This window comes from Otolemur garnettii, unplaced genomic scaffold, assembly GCF_000181295.1.
Source record: "Otolemur garnettii isolate 467f Iridium unplaced genomic scaffold, OtoGar3 scaffold00175, whole genome shotgun sequence".
Taxonomy (NCBI): domain Eukaryota; kingdom Metazoa; phylum Chordata; class Mammalia; order Primates; family Galagidae; genus Otolemur; species Otolemur garnettii.
Window position 1 is genome coordinate 2442749 of NW_003852570.1, and position 17419 is coordinate 2460167.

At 36.0% G+C, this 17419-nt stretch overlaps 1 protein-coding gene and 1 pseudogene across 8 annotated transcripts in view; both read left to right on the forward strand.

Moving 5' to 3' along the window:
* ATRX (ATRX, chromatin remodeler) overlaps positions 1-17419 on the forward strand; it is a 325591-nt gene that overhangs the window by 219121 nt on the left and 89051 nt on the right. For all 8 annotated transcript variants that reach the window (XM_003800455.3, XM_023519447.1, XM_023519446.1 and 5 more), the window contains 4 exons: positions 6206-6336; positions 6951-7039; positions 7177-7349; positions 14852-15005. In XM_003800455.3, coding sequence (XP_003800503.1) covers positions 6206-6336; positions 6951-7039; positions 7177-7349; positions 14852-15005 — 547 coding nt within the window. The remainder of the gene's footprint in view (positions 1-6205; positions 6337-6950; positions 7040-7176; positions 7350-14851; positions 15006-17419) is intronic.
* On the forward strand, positions 11119-13501 carry LOC105888066 (annotated as a pseudogene).

A 17419-nucleotide genomic window follows, 5' to 3' on the forward strand; every position in this document is an offset into this window, starting at 1 on the left:
GCATATGGGGCCAGCACCTTACTCCTTTGAGCCACAGGCGCCGCCCACATTTGTTTTTTTTTTTTTAATTTTAAAAATCTATGTTGCAATATATTGCCTGGACACTAGTTGGTGCTCTAAGAAGATAAAAAGAAAATATATATATATATAATGCAATATATTGCCTTGACACCTGATGGCGCTCCAGGGTTAGGAGACATAGAACACACACACTGATTCTGCTGACCAAGCCCTGAATGAGGACAAATAAATCAGGAAGACGGACCTGGTTGTCTTCAATGCTAGTTGAATTCACTAGCATTCAATTCCTGCAGTGTTGGGAGCCTGATGCTCTTGCCACACTTCTGTGGAGACGTGCCTTGACCATCCAAACAATACCCCTTGACCACAAAGTGGCTTTCCCAGGGGTGTGGGAACCACCTAACTCACCTCAAAGGGGGCTGCCCAAGCTCAGCAGGCATGCGAGAGCCATCCATATGCTGGGACCTGCTGGCTGTTCATCCTGGGTATCCCTCTCACAGTGGCAATGCCCTGCTAGTAACCAAACTGATGGGAGTTCCACCCCTCCTGGTGGTTCAATCCTGGCTGCTAGGCACTATTCAGGTTCACTTACTTGCTTAAGCCCTCCTAAGGCAGCTTGGTGAGCCCCCAAGCCCACATAATACTGCAGGACAGGCTTTCCCTGTCTCTAGCCTTCCACCAGAGGGCCAGTTGGCTTCTGTCTGCACCTAGGTTCTCATCTTTTGTGCCAGTCTTCCACTGTTCTGACCTCGTCCTTGGCTCTTGGAGTCTCCTGCTGTCTCAGTGTGCCCCTGGAGTGATATTTCTGAACAGGACTCTCATCGGTTCAGCTACCAGTAGGTGACTACTCCAGAGGTGGCCAGACTTCTCTCTCCCCATTCTCACCATGAGTGGCTACTGAGATGTCTCTAGTCTGCCATCTTGCTCCAAGACTTCTAGTTTATTTCTTATCTTTGTATATGTGCTTTTAAAACATATAATGAATAGTTATTATGTTATCATCAATAAACTCTGTGTGTGTATGTTTGTGTGTCCATCCCTGTGTGCTTGAGGATATCTCTCTTCACACAGTAAAACCTAGTCTCTGGTCTGGAGTGAAGTTTTTTATTTGTTCATCACTTATTCTGGTATGTTTCCACACCAGATATACCAGATATAGTTAGGGGATACAATTTAGAATGTGCCCATTGTCTAACTGTGGATAATAATTTATCAAAAATAAAAGAAGATAGAAGTATGTACACACATATTAAAATGGCCCTTGATTATGGCTAAAGTTGTTTTATTTTTATAGTAGGAGTTCATCTTAGAGAGTAGAAAGAAGATAGTCCTCAAGAAACATTCTCCCTTGGGAAAAACAGCATTTGATTCTTAGCATTTTATAGAACTTATTATTTGCTGTCTTAAAAAGCAGAATTTTCTTTCAGACTTTGGAAGAAAATTGATTCAAATATTTAAATTGATTCACACATTTTCATTTGTATATATCTATCAGAAGCTGTTAGACTTATTATACTATTCTGTTTCAAATAATAAAAATTGCAGACATAAGTAAGTAACCAAATATAGTTATTCCAATGAGAGAGTAGTTACTGTGTAGAATGTAAGAGAGCGATGTCCAGATTTTTATTTCATTGGTTTCTTAGTACTAAGGTCTACTAAATTTGGTCACTTAATTTAGTACTTTTTCCTTTAAAATTTTTGTTTTATCTTAGGAAAGTGATAACTGTAGTGCTTTTAAATATTAGAGAATCAGTGTCATTAATAATCACAAATATTAACAGCTCAGGTATAGATTTTTAAAAATGTATTCTTTTGAGTTGATCTCACAGAAGGATAAAGTATAGTGGTAGATAGGGAAAGTCATGTGCATGTCAGGGCCAGTGAGGAGGGCATGAAGAAAGGTTAGGTAGGTACAAAATGTAGTTAGATAGAAGGAATAAGTTCTGATACCCAGTAGTGGAGTAGAGTGACTATAGTTAACAACAGTGTATTGTGTATTTCAAGATAGCTAAAAGAGGATTCTTGAAATGTTCCCAGCACAGAAACAATAAAGACTAGAGGTAATGGTTACCCTAAATACCTTGACTTGGTTATTACATATTCAATGCATGTAAAAAAAATCTCATGTAGGGTGGCACCTGTGGCTCAAAGGAGTAGGACGCCAGCCCTATATACTGGAGGTGGTGAGTTCAAACCCAGCCCTGGCCAAAAAACTACAAAAAAAAAAAATCAAATGTACCACATAAACATGTTCAAATATTATGTATTATGTATTATATTATCAGTTTCTTTAATTTTCTATATTTTAAATATTAGATTAATATAAGGGTACAAATGATTGTATTTGTTAGGTAGCGTCTGAGCTATAGTTCACCCAGGAGGTATTCCATATACCCCTACATTGTACGTGTTAGGTGGTAGCACCTTATCCTTTACCCCACTTGAAATGTCTTTTCTAAGTATAAGATCACATCATCATTAAAGAGCAAAAGTTTGACCTCTTCTTTCCCCATTTGAATGTCCTTGATATGCCTCTCTTACCTAATTGCATTTGCTAGCACTTCCAGCACTATGCTGAGTAGTGGTGACAATAGTGGACATCCTTGTCTGGTTCCAGTTCTAAGTGGAAAATGCTTTCAATTTTATTCCTTTCAGTATGATATTGGCTGTGGGTTTATTGTAAATGGCTTCTGTCAGCTTAAGAAATATCTCATCTGTGTCTATTTTCTTAAGTGTTCTTGTCAAAAGGATGCTGAATTTTATCAAATGCTTTTTATACATCAATTGAGAGGATCATATAGTCTTTGTTTTTGCTTCTATTTATGTGGTGAATTACTTTCATGGATTTGTGTATGTCAAACCAACCTTGCACCCCTGGGATAAAGCCCACCTTATCGCGATATATTTTTTTCAATCTGTAGCTGAATTCTATTTGCTAGGATTTTATTGCATATTTTTGTGACTGTATTAATTAGTGAAATTGGTTTGTAGTTTTCTATTTTTGTGGGGTCGTTTCCTGGTTTTGCTATCAGGGTGATACTTCATAGAAGGTGTTGGGGAGGGTATATTTCTTCTCAATATTTTAGAATAGGTTTTGTAATGTAGATACAAGCTCCTCTTTGAAGATTTGGTAGAATTTTGGTGTCAAACCTTGTGGTCTAGGCCTTTTTTTGTTGGAATCTTTTAAATTATTGTTGCAATTCCAGTGCTTGATATTGGTCTTTTCAAGAGTTCTATTTATTCCCGGTTAAGTCTAGGGACTTAGTATGATTCCAGGTATTGGTCCATTTCTTCCACATTTTCAAATTTCTGGGCATAGTTTTTTGTAGTAATCAGTGATAATCTTTTGTATCTCTGTGATATTTGTTGTTATTTCCCCTTTTTCTTTTCTGATTGAGGTTATTAGAGTCCTTACTTTTCTGTTTCTAGTTAATCTGGCCAAGGATTTGTTGATTTTATTAATCTTTTCAAAGAACCAACTTTTTGTTTTGTTAATCTTCTGAAGGGTTCTTTTGTTCTTGTTTTCATTTAATTCTCATCCAATGTTGGTATTTTCTTTTTTTGTGCGATATTTGGGATTGGATTGTTTTTTTCCCATTTCCTTCAGATGATTCATTAGATTGTTGATTTGCACTCTGTTTTTTGAATGTGGGTATGTAATGTGATAAATTTCCCTCGTGACTGCTTTTGCAGTATCCTACAGGTTTTGATAGCCTATGACTACATTGTTGTTTTGTTTGAGGAATCTAGCAATTATCTTCTTTATCTCCTCCTTGACCCAACTGTCATTCAGCATAAGATTTCATTTCCATGACTTTGTGTGGGGATAAAGGTTTTTCTTTGAGTTTTTCCTTTAGTTCTTTGTGGTCTGAAAAGATGCAAAGCATAATTTCTATTCTTTTAAATTTGTTGAGGTTTGCTTTGTGTACTACATGATCCCTGGGCTGATGAGAAGAATGTATACTTAGTATTGGGTTGAATGTTCTATATATGTCTGTTAAGCCTATTTGTTCTAGAGTTATGTTTATGTCCATTGTTTCTTTGTTCAGGTTTTGATTGGAAGATCTGTCCAGTTCTATCAGTGGAACATTGAAGTTCCTGGTTATTATGGTGTTGTGGGATAACATATTCTTCAGACTAGTTAGAGTTCATTCTATAAATCTGGGAGCATTTAAGTTGTGTGCATAAATATTTAAGATTGAGATGTTGTTTTATTGTATTGCACCCTTGACCAGTATATAGTGTCCATCTTTGTGTTTCTTTAGTTTTGTTGCATTAACGCCAATCATATAGGCAAATAGGATTGCGACCCCAGTTTTCTTCTGATTTCCATTTCTCGTTTTGTCCTTAGAGTTTAGATGTAATTCCTGAGGTCAACATATAGTTGATTCGTACTTTTTTTTATTCAGTCAACCTGTCTGTGCCTCGTTAGTGGGGAATTCAAGCCATTTACATTTATTGAGTGAATTTACAAATACAGTAGAGTTGTATTCATCTTATTTTGTGAAGGTCTGTTGCTTAGTTTTATCACTTGGGTCATTTAAGAAGGTAGGCTTTACCTTTAGTTTCTGAGTGTCTTTACTTTGTTGATGTTCTATTATGATGTTCTGTTTGTAGAATGGGTCTGAGTATTACATACAGAGCTGGTATTATGGGGCAAATTTCCTCAAGGATTGCTTGTCAGTAAAATATTTGATTTCTCCATTGAATATGAAACTTAATTTAGCAAAATAAAGAATCCTTGGGTGGAAATTTGGGTCTATTGAAAGTGGGAGCCAAATTTCTTCTGGCCCATAAAGTTCAGCTGGGAAATCTGATGTCACCTGGATGAATTTACCATGGTAGGTCAGTTGGTACTTACTCCTGGCCACTTGCAGAATTTTCTTTTTCATATTGATTTTATTCAGGTTCACTACCTGTATGTAGAGATGCTCTGTTTGAATTGAGACAAACATTCTTTGGTGATGCTTGGGAAATTTTCACTTATGCTATACTCCAGTAGGACTTCCATGCCTTTGTGTCACTGTTTTCCTTCAGGGGTACCTGTAATTCATATGTTTGTATGCTTCATGAAGTCCTGTTATTCTCTAAGACAGTGGTTCTCAACCTTCCTAATGCTGTGACCCTTTAATATAGTTCCTCATGTTGTGGTGACACCCAACCATGAAATTATTTTCATTGCTACTTCATAACTGTACTTTTGCTACTGTTATCCTAAGACCGTCAGAAATATGTGTTTTCTGCTGGTCTTAGGTGACCCCTAATGGGGTTGCGACCCACAGGTTGAGAACCACTACTCTAAGAGGTTGTTCTTCTTTTACTCTCTTCTTTTCTGTCTCTTCAAATGACTGAGTTAACTCTAGAGCCTTGTCTTCAAGCTCTGAGATTCTTTCTTCTCCATTATATCTTTTTGAAACTTTCTACTACATTTGAAATTCCCTAAAGTTCTTTAAGGTTTGATATAACCTTTCTAATTTCTTCATGTATTTCATTCATTTTTGGGGTCAGTTTTTAGATTACTTTTTGATAGCTTCCACTTTGCCTTAAATTCCCTTTATTGTCTTTGCCATACATTTTGTATATAAAAATGTTTTTAGAAGTATGTTTTTTGAGCATAGTTACAGTTGCTGAAGTATTATCTATATGAAACAAAGTTTTATCTGAAATAGGAGTTTATAATATAGAACTCATGGATAGTATGGGGGAGTATGTGAATCTGAGTAAGAAAAAATATATATTAATTTTCACTAATCTCTAAAGCAGCAGTACTTTTTTCAATTATGAGTGGAGGCAGCAAACAGTAGTATAAGTGATAGCTATGACTTTGTTACCAGTAGAATCAGAAATATTTTTGTATAATGTTCTTGATATCTCAAAGTCATTTACATTTATGAATACTTCAGAACTTCAGGTACTTATTAGAACTGCTGCTATATTTTGTTTAATGCATTATTTTCAAATCTCACCTATTTCTATACCACATATTTGTTCTGTAATACTTTGATAATTTCTATATGAAGAGATTTTTGTAATACTATTTATTTTGTGTTTCAAATGATAGTCTATGATAGTGCTTCTCCACATTGCCAAAGGTCCACATTATAAATAAGGTTAAAACTCCTAATATATAAACATTATTATTTAAATATAGAAATTTTTGTGACTTTTTTCTTTTCCTCAGGTGTAGGTAATAGCAGTGAAGGAGGAAGAGGAAAGGCAGGTGCAAAACTTTTTCAAGATTTTCAGATGTTAAGTAGAATATGGACTCATCCTTGGTGTTTGCAGCTGGACTATATTAGCAAAGAAAATAAGGTAAATCTTGTATCCTAAAATTGTTTAAAAGTTATTTATTGGAAGCAGGATAATATTAGGAGTAAGGCTGATACATAGATTTACCATATATTCAAAATGTCTATTGCTTCATTGTACATTAACTTAATTCCTCATTTCTATTTAATTTTTGTATGTCTTACATTCATTATGATTGTGGAAGGAGTGTTTAATGTTAATCTTTTATTGAGCTCATCATGTTAACATTAGGGGAAACTAGGCCAAAGATACAAGATTCATTATGTATCTCTTAATAGTTCTCTCAACTATTTCCTTTTTTTTATTTCCTGAGACATAGAAAAATTATGAAAACTAAGAAATTGACTTAGGTACAGTACTACTAACTAAATAACATACTTTATTTAGATTTCAGGTATTTGTACTTATGTCCTATTTCTTTCTCTTGATCTAATTCAGGACCTTTTATTGCATTTAGATGTCATATGCTTTCATGTATCTTTTGTTTCTTCTAATCCATAATAGTTCCTCAGTCCTTCCTCATCTCATGTCAATTAACATATTCTTTAATGAAATAAAGAAAAATCACTTAATTTCCAATATAAATTGAAATAACTATTAACATTTTTTTTCTCTAGGGATATTTTGATGAAGACAGTATGGATGAATTTATAGCTTCAGATTCTGATGAAACCTCCATGAGTTTAAGCTCCGATGATTATACAAAGTAAATTGAGTACTTTTTGTGTTCTGAATTGACACATTTAAAATCCTTAGTTGCTGCTTGTCCTCTGATAATTGGCATTTTTATCTTTACTATGTTTTGGTAACAATCTGAATGTAAATTTCTTTTTTTTTTTTTAGAAAGAAGAAAACAAAGGGGAAAAAGGGGAAAAAAGATAGTAGCTCAAGTGGTAGTGGCAGTGACAATGATGTTGAAGTGATTAAAGTCTGGAATTCAAGATCTCGAGGAGGTGGTGAAGGAAATGTGGATGATATAGGAAACAACCCTTCTGTTTCTTTAAAGCTGGAAGAAAGTGAGTCTGATGAATTTTGCTTTTATCATGAAACATTGATTTATAAGATGTCATATTATTAGTGCATTTTTCAGTTACTTATTATCCTCACTAGTTGGTTCAAAGAATTTCTTTACTCAATTGGTAAAAATCTAGGATAATCAGGTACACATAATTACAGCAAATATCTGATGAGTGTTTAATTGTAGGAAAGCCACTTTGCACTTACTTGTGAGAAAAAGAGAAAAAGAAAAACTAATGTTTATTTGCATGTATGTACCTAAACTCTATTATTTTGTTTCTCTGTGTTAGCTAACTAAATTCTTCAATAACCTTGCAATGTAACTGATATCTTTAGTTTATGAATGGATGATAGAAATGGAATCTAGACCTAGATATGTCTAATTTCAAAGTTACCATGGTATTTTCAATTAATTATGTGGGAATGACTAGAAGTCTTTCAGGTAGTCAGGTGTCATTGAGTAATACAGCAAAACTAATTTTAATTATTTAATGTTTTTGCTTTGTTAATTCTTCATGATCTCTATTTGTCTATTTTAGGTTTCCCCTATAGTGTATAGTTTGCATCACCTCTTTTGCTTCCTTTTTCTGTCTTCTACATGAAAGCAAAAGTCTTAGATTGAACTCTCTAGTGGTTTGTTTTTCCCATATTCTCATATAGGTTAAAGGATTAGTGTTGAGACTGTATTCTCCTGCTACATCCTGTGTGTCTCAGATTTTAAAAGCTAAGGTGAAATATCTGAATATTTGAAATGTCAAATATCTGAAGAGAGAACAATGTAATGGCTCTGAATATTTTGCTTTGGGGAGTTATAGAACAAAGCAGTTGTCTGTAAGGAGAAGAGAGATATGGGGCCAGCTAACTGTGATCTTGTGATCAAACAAGCTTGGCTAATCTAAGGCCTATAGCTGAAATAACTTGATGAATCTTTTATAAACATTTTTCTCTTCAGTACTTCCATGGAATTGACAGATGGCAGTGTAACCACAGACCCTGGCAACTCAAAGAAATCAGGGAAATAGTAAAAATTAAACTGCAAAATTGTTCTCTTTCTTCTTTTCTTCTGCTACCCAAGAAAGGCAGTTTACTATCAGTGTTCATCTTCCAGTTACATAAGAAAAATACTTTTTATCAGAATAGTAAAGAAATGGTTATTGTTTAGGGAAATTCCTGTTATCTCTTCCTTTGACCCCCCCCAATTTTCCTTTTCCATTTATATTCCTTAGTCTGTCATCTCATCACTAAAGTTTATGTGCTCCTAAAATTATGGGCATAATTTTCTTAAAATTATCAATTTTCTTATTTTTTCTAGTCCTTATCTTAAATATTGTTATTGTTGGTAAATTTTAAGCCTTTTTAATTCTGTGAAGGCAAAAAGTGGAAACCTAATACTCACATGTATATGTAAAAATAAAAAAAGAGAAAGAGTAGACCAATCATGTGCATGCTCCTATGCTACTAAAGGGGTATATAAAATTATACTGAGGTATTGATCCATTCATCATTTGGAAGTACAGGTAGAGTTTGAGACAGCTGGGTCACCTCTAGAAATAAGTAGCCTCTTCAGTTTTTCCTAGTGTGCTATGTAAGTACTACCATTTTTAATATACTCCATAATCTGAAAGAGTTGGAAAGCTCTGAGGCAGAGTATAGTAAAATTTAAACATGTTTTGAGTGTGAAAGCATACAGGAAAGGCTGTTAGTTTCAGAAGATAAAGCTTTGATCTCTTGTATAGGGTTTTTGTTTCCTTTTAGCAGTATGTAGTCAAACACATATCATTTACATATGGGTAAATTTTATATATCTCATAGCTTATATACATGCATAGTTTATTAGAAACATTCTAATCAACCTGAGGAAAGTTTGCACACAAAACAAATAGTGTGATTAGAGTCTTACTAACTTTGAATAATAGAGCTATTGGATAAAAACTATAAAGAAATATGTCTAATGTGACATTTGAAAAACCCTTTGTATCACTTTGTGCCAGAAAATTTTAAACTTAGATAACATGGGCAGTATTCAAGAAAAATATAACTCAACAGCATTGAATGTTTATTGCAGATATTTCAGAGTAGCCATAAATAAGCAACAATCTAGATATAATGAATAGGAGAACTAATAAATAATGGCATGTTATTCATGAAGTATAAGGCTAAATGGCAGTTAAAAATGATTGAATAGGAGCTCCATGACAAGCATGAATAAGTCTCACTTTCAGTAAAAAGCTACATTGAGTGAAAAAATTATTTGCAGAGTGATACAAATAATGTGCTATCATTTGTATATGGTTTTAAAACATACAAAGATCATGTACTGTTTAAGGATCCACATGTAGTACAAATATGAAGACATGCTATGAAATAGTAAATATAGAATTTAAGGGCTTAGTTACCTATTAGAAAGGGGATTGGATAAGTCACATATTAGGTTTCAACTGTATCAGAAGAAGATTTAACACTTAAAATTTGATAAAGATGGGATGTGGAAGTATGGCTGTTCATTATATTCTATATGAAGGTCACTACAAAGATTTTGAGACAGACTGTGTTATGTTTGATCATTTCACTTCCAATAAATACAGAGACATCCTTTCTGATTCACCATGCAAGTTTTAACTTGCTTGGCTTATTGATGTTGCTGGAAGGCTTCTGTTTATGCAGCACTCAGTCAGTGTCAACTATGGAACTGGGAAGAATGCCCTTTCATATGATGATTTTCTATGATTTTAAAAGTGTGTTAAACAGGTCTAAACGCTTTAAGCATTTGAAAGAGGCTTTTAGGGACTTTACCCTTCCTGTACAACAATTTTATAGTGGTTTTAAGAATTTAGAAGGCTAAACCACTAAAAACTGAGGGATAGGAGTGAGCATCTGTTGACCGCAATGACTGAGGACAACATTGCTGCCATGGAAGAAATGGTTCATAAAAACAATTGAGTGACATTTAAGGACATCAAAGCATCAGCACATATTAGATCACTGGCAGTGCCCAAAATCCTATGAGTCAGGAAAGTTTCATCCTGATGTGTGCCTCACTCAGCATCTGTGTTGAATGTTTTTTTTTTTTTTTTCTGACGTGGTCTCACTTTGTTGCCCTTAGTAGAGTGCTGTGGCATCATAGCTCACAGCAACCTCAAACTCTTGGGCTCAAGTGATTCTCTTGCCTCAGCTTCTCAAGTAGCTGGGACTACAGGTGCCTGCCACAATGCCTGACTATTTTTAGAGATGAGGTCTTACCCTGGCTCAGGCTGGTTTCAAACCTGTGAGCTCAGGCTGTCCACCCATCTCAGTTTCCCAGCATGCTAGGATTATGGGCATGACCCATCATGCCCAGCCTGTCTGTGTTGAATGTTGTGAAGAAATGCTGGTAACATTTGGTAGAGGCAAATCTAGATATGTTTTAGGCATCACTACTGGTGATGAAACCTGGATTTACCAGTTTGGTGCAGAGAATAAGTGTTAGGTTTTTTCTCCTATGAAAATCCAACAACAAAAGTGAAGTGGCCCCAAAGTGTCAAAAAGAAAATGCTGACAACTTTTTCTCCAAAAGCAGTCATATGCAACTGTTTCTCTGGAGGAACAAAGGACTATTACTGCTCAGTGGGATACAACAGTATGCCTACCAACAGTTTCTGGATTAAGAGTGTCCGCTAAGGATAGGACTGTGGGGACCATCTTATACCATGAAATTCATCTGCCCACATAGCCAGTCCTGACCTGGCTCCATGTGGTTATTTCCTGTTCCCTACACAGTAAAACAATCACATGTGCAGAAAGTTCTCCAGCCCTGAAGAAGCTGTTCATGCCTATAAAAGTAAGCTTACAGCACATGAAGAAAATTAATGTTTTCAAAAAATAGTTTATAAGAATATGAAAATGCTTAGAATGTTATAGCAATTACTTTGAGAAAATATAATAAAGTGATTTTATGTTTCTTAATTTTGTGTGTCTCAAAACTTTTGTAGTGTTCTACATATACTTTCATGAGTATTTAAAATTTTTGTAGCAAAAATATATAAAACTTTAAAATAGGTCATGGCAATGACCTAGGTGTGGTGGCTCATACCTGTAATCCTACTACTCTGGGAGGACAAGGTGGAAGGATCACTGAGCTCAAAAGTTTGAGACCAGCCTAAGCAAGAGTGAGACTCTATTTCTACTAAAAATACAAACAAGTAGCCAAGCTTTCTGGTGGGTGCCTATAGTCCTAGCTACTTAGGAGGCTGATGCAGGAGGCTTGCTTGAACCCAGGAGTTAGAGGTTGCTGTGAGCTAGGCTGACACCAAGGCACTCTAACCTGGGCAACAGAGTGGCACTTTGTCTCCAAAAAAAAAGAAGAGTGCCTGGCGCTCCAGCTGTGGATCCTCCTGTGGGCTGGTTCCTGCTGTCCAAGCCTAGAAGCTGAAGGCACACCAGCGTAACTGACCAGCTGGCCATTGGCACTGGGAGCCGCTGCATACATCCCGGTCCACCCGGTTGGGAATCTGGGACCAAATTGTCTAGCCATGCCCCTCACCTCTGGCCCCGGAGGTCGTCCGGTTAGCAAGCCGCGATCTAGCCCTTCCTGGGCGATGACTCAGCCAGAGCCTGTGTCCATACACAGATGTGAGAAGATAAATGAAGGGGTCTAGAAGTAAAATAAATGTCAGTGGAAAGGAGAGCTATCATCTTTAACTAGACAAAGACTTAATGACAAAACCATCTGGAGAAAATCAGCCTGATACTGTCTGGGTAAAGGATTTGACAAAAATGTAGGCCAAAATACAGTGAAATCACTTTAAGAGTTAAAAGACTATTAAGAACACAAGTTGGGGACTCCTGGTTCTGGAAGAAAAAGAAAACCTGTGAAAGACCGATTTTCTACAGAAGATGAGGCTTTGAGTAACATTGCCAGAGAGGCAGAGGCAAGACTGGCAGCAAAACGGGCTGCCGGGGCAGAAGCAAGAGATTTACGTATGAGAGAACTGGAACAACAAAAAGAGAATCATTCTTACAGTCTTATGGAATGAAGAAGAGATCTTCTGGTTCTCATAAAGACCTGCTGAGCAGCCTTTACTTTGACCAGAGAATTATAGCTGTCTTAGACATAGCAAACCCTCCTCTGCCTACTATAGTCAATCTTCTTCCCTGTATCCCTTGCCTCAACAACACTCCTCTAAGTGGGAACTCATCCAGATGAGGAAGTGGAGACACAAGTAGCTTGATAGATCCAGACACCTCATTAAGTGAATTGCGGGAGTCTTTGTCTGAAGTAGAAGAAAAATACAAAAAAGCCATAGTTTCCAATGTGCAGTTAGACAATGAGAAGAACAATTTGATCTATCAAGTAAACACACTCAAGGATGTTATTGAAGAACAAGAGGAACAGATGGCAGAATTTTATAGAGAAAATGAAGAAAAATCAAAGGAGTTAGAAAGACAAACGTGTAGCATGCTGCAACATAAGATGAATGAATTTAAAGAAGGCTTTTGGCAAAGAGATGAACTTATTGAGAAACATGGCTTAGTTATAATTCCTGATGGTACTCCCAATGATGATGTCAGTCATGAACCAGTGGTTGGAGCCATCACGGTTGTGTTTCAGGAAGCTACTAAGGTCTTGGAGTCAGCAGGAGAAGGGCCATTAGATGTAAGGCTACAAAAACTTGCTGGAGAAAAGGAAGAGCTGCTATCACAGATTAGAAAACTCAAGCTTCAGTTAGAGAAAAAACGAAAGAAGTGCTCCAGGAATGATGGTACCATGGTTGACCTGGCAGGACTACAAAATGGTTTGGACTTGCAATTCATCGAAATGCGGAGAGATGCCAACAGACAAATTAGTGAATAAAAATTTAAGCTTTCAAAAGCAGAACAGGATATAACCACCTTGGAGCAAAGTATTAACCAGCTTGAGGGACAGGTGCTGAGATATAAAACTGCTGCTGAGAATGCTGAGAAAGTGGAAGATGAACTAACGGTAGAAAAAAGGAAGCTACAATGAGAGTTATGAACAGTGCTGGACAAGATTGAGGAGATGGAGGAGATGACCAACAGCTACCTGGCCAAGTGCTTGGAGAAGATGAAGGCCAATAGGACAGCACTTCTGGCCCAGCAATAGGGAGGCCTCCATTTGATGTGAGTGCTTCTCTTGGGGAATCTGCCTGGAGGAACTGACTTTTTGTCCATTGACATAAACCCCTTTCAGTAGTACTGTTTGAGTTTTGTGATTAAAATAGCCACCTTTGTATTTTATAATTTATGAGAGAATGAAGCAGGTTTGAATCTTCATGAATGTACACTTTGGATTTTGTCTGTAGTTTGATTTTAGACTAAGAAGTAGTCCATGCTGTTTTTATTTTCATAATTTTAGAATCATGTTTACTCAACATTTTCCCCCAAATGCCTCAATGACTGGCCACTTGGAGGCCTTGGCATGGGGTCAGGAGGATAGCAATTCCATGGGCACTCACTGAGATACTTGCTGGAGACCTCAGAAAACACAAGTGCCTTCTGCACGGTGCCACAATTCAGACTTCAGTGATCTCCAGTGGTCAAAAGACATTTACCCTTAATATCAGATAGCATTTCTGTTTTAGTGAAGAAATATGTTTGGAGGAAAAAGCCTTTTTTATAAAATATTTAAAGTTATATAAGAAAATGTAAGGAAAAAATATGGGGAGTACATATAAAACTTGCTTTATTTGCATGGGGCAGGGGAAGTCCAAGGCCTAATACTCTTAAAGTAAGAGTAGGGTCCTTATTCTTCAGTATCAACTGTGCTATACCTTGTAAAGTTAAAAAAAAAAAGAAAAGAGAAAAAGTAAAGTGCTTGGCATTAAAAATCAATTGAGAATGTATATAAATAGGTTAAACATGTTTATTCCTTATTTTAAGTAAAACTATTTATGTTTAAATATTTTAGTAGATTAGGTGATACCACATACTTAGTTTGTGGGGAAAATATGTAATGATAAAATCATTTAACATGTATGGCAGTTCTGGGGTCAATTCTTATATAGGTTTTCTAGAATCCTATTAGGTCTTCTAAGGTCTTTTCTCTCTTAATGTCTGAGTCTCTCTGTCTCTATTGATTCGTATCTCTTGTGATATATTTGAGGGGGCTTTACTATCTGAGAGGCTGGGAGGGTTTTCTATCACTTGGGGTTTCTGTCTTTCCCAACTTTGCACCGCTGTTCCAGAGTTTGCCTCTCACAGTTACGTTCTCTCAGCCTTCATCTCTTGCTTATTCTCTTGCATTTATCACCACCCTTCCTATCTTTCTTTCAGCCCTTCTCCTACTTCCCGTCTTTCTCTTTCTGGAACTTTCTCTCTGGGTCTCTTTGGGAGTGATTTCTCTTTTTATGCTACATGCATACATTCCTGCTTGTCTCTTTTCCCTTTCTCAAAACTTTTTCAGTCTCTTTCTTTCTTACTCTCTTTTGAGTTGATCTGTTTCTGTCTCTCTTCCATTTTCTTTCCTGACTTACCTACTTATTTATATTCCTTTTATTTTATTTAGGTAAAACTACTTCCTCTTCTAATCCAAGCAGCCCAGCTCCAGACTGGTACAAAGATTTTGTTACAGATGCTGATGCTGAGGTTTTAGAGCATTCTGGAAAAATGGTACTTCTCTTTGAAATTCTTCGAATGGCAGAGGAAATTGGGGATAAAGTGTAAGTGCTTTCCTATATTTATTATATAAATGAACCTTTTGAGATCATTTCTGTTGATGAATGGTTAAACAATTTATTTGAACAGATATGTTTTCATTCTTTCTAAAGATGTATTTTCTTTGGTTAATATAGCACTAAGCTATTACAAACAACTATCTTTCTTATAATCCATTAGTTGTAACTACATATTCAGGTTATTTCTTTAGTCCTATTTTCTACTTTTAGCTATTGAACCTTGAACTTATTTCCTTGAATTGAGCTTTTATTGAGCTCTGTGTTGCCATATTATAATTATTTCTCAGTCCATGTAGTATGGCTTCTACCTTGTTACTGAGATTTTCCCCCTTAAAGTGACTAGTGATCTTTTAATCCCCAAATCTCATGGACATCTGAGACTTTATTTCACTTGTTTGATTAATCTTTATCAATTTTCCTTTCTTTTTTGTTCCTGTTTGTTTTACTCCTAACATAGATACCACCATTCCCTTCTCTGAATCACTATGTTCAGTTTCACCCTTAAAATTACTATTCTGAAAACATACTTAAACTTTTGAACCGAACATATTGTCTAGACTATTGCAACTTCTCAACAGCTGATTATAAAATATTTTTAAAGGGTATCTGTGATATTCTTAATTATTTTATATAAGGCTAATGTAAAATAAATCTTTTTTTTTTTTTTTTGCAGTTTTTGGCCAGGGCTGGGTTTGAACCCACCACCTCCGGCATATGGGGCCAGCGCCCTACTCCTTTGAGCCACAGGCGCTGCCCGTAAAATAAATCTTTTATCTTTAAAAAAAATCAAACTTGTCCCAGCACTTTGGGAGGCTGAGGCCGGTGGATTGCCTGAGCTCACAAGTTCAAGACCAACCTGAGCTAGAGCGAGACTCCACCTCTAAAATAGTCGGGCCTTGTGGCAGGCACCTATAAGGCAAGAGAATCACTTGAGCCCAGGAATCTGAGGTTGCTGTGAGCTATGACGCCATGGCACTCTACTGGGGGTGACAAAGTGAGATTCTGTCTCAATCAATCAATCAATCAATAAAAATAAGAAAAACAAACTTGATTTCTGTAACTTTCCTGGAAAAAGGCAAACCTTCTGTTATATGCTGGTACCTTCTTTTAATATACCTGTACTGTACTCTTAACTCATTATAATGTACCTATTTATATGTCTTTCCTTTGGACAGTAAGCTGTTTGAAGATACACCCTGTTTTATTTCTTTTTATTAACCACTATACTTGGCACTTAGTAAGTGCTCACTAAAAGTTATTTTGGTTATATATTACCAGTTTATTTATACAAAACCTAGTTATTCAGGTAAGAGATGATGTTGTCTAAGAATAAATACAGTGGTAGTAATAGAGTTAAAGGGTATGTTTTGGAGTAGAAATAATCGAATTTGATAGATTCAGTATAGGACAGTAAGAAGGAGAGAGTAGTCAAAGCACATCTCCTAGGCTTTCAGTTTCAGTGGATGGTAGATTATGGAGTTACTTACTATAATGGGAAGAAGTATTAAGGGAGAACATAGTTTGTTAGAGGAAATAAAGAATTCTTATCTGGATATGAGGTCTAACAGTTAAGTTTGCTAACCTGCCACTATGTGGTTTTATTGGCATCACTATACAAACAGATAGGTTAGATTTCATAACCTTGGCATGTCAGTGTATCAATGTCTCACAGCTGTGTTCATGTTAACATTTGGCAGTGTCTTGCTGATTAGAATTCATTATTGTTGTTGTGTGTTTTCGTATGCCATGGGGAGAATGTTGGAGCTTGAATTAGAACAATGAACTAACATGAAATTTCTTGTTAAAGTGGAAGTGAAATCAGGGATAGATTAGTCCCAGTTTATGGGGATAATGCCATGAGGAAATGATAGTGTACAATTGGTTTAAAAGAGAGAAAGTCTCACTGATGAAAAGAGGTCAGGGCGGCCAATAACAATAGGAACTGATGAAAACATTGCAAAAATTTGTTGAATTATGCATTAAAATCATCACCTGCTGTGAGAAGCATAATAGATCAAGTAAACATCAATAGAAAAACAGGAAAATCTTAACTGAAAATTTTGGCCAACAACTCATGGCTCTTACATCACAACAATGCACTAGCTCACACTATACTATGAAGAAGTTATAGTATATAGTTAATATGCTATATATTTACTGTATAAACAAGTAAACAAGTAACTATCAAAATGCCCTCCCTACTCACCTGATCTGGTTCCCAATGACTTTTTACTTTACCTGAAGATAAAGGAAATATTGAAAGGAAGACATTTTGATGACATTCAGGACATGAAGGATAATATAATGACAGCTTTGATAGCCATTCAAAAAATAAAGTTCCAAAATTGCTTTGAAGGGTGGAATAGGTGCAGGTGTTAGTACATAGCTTCCCAAGGGCA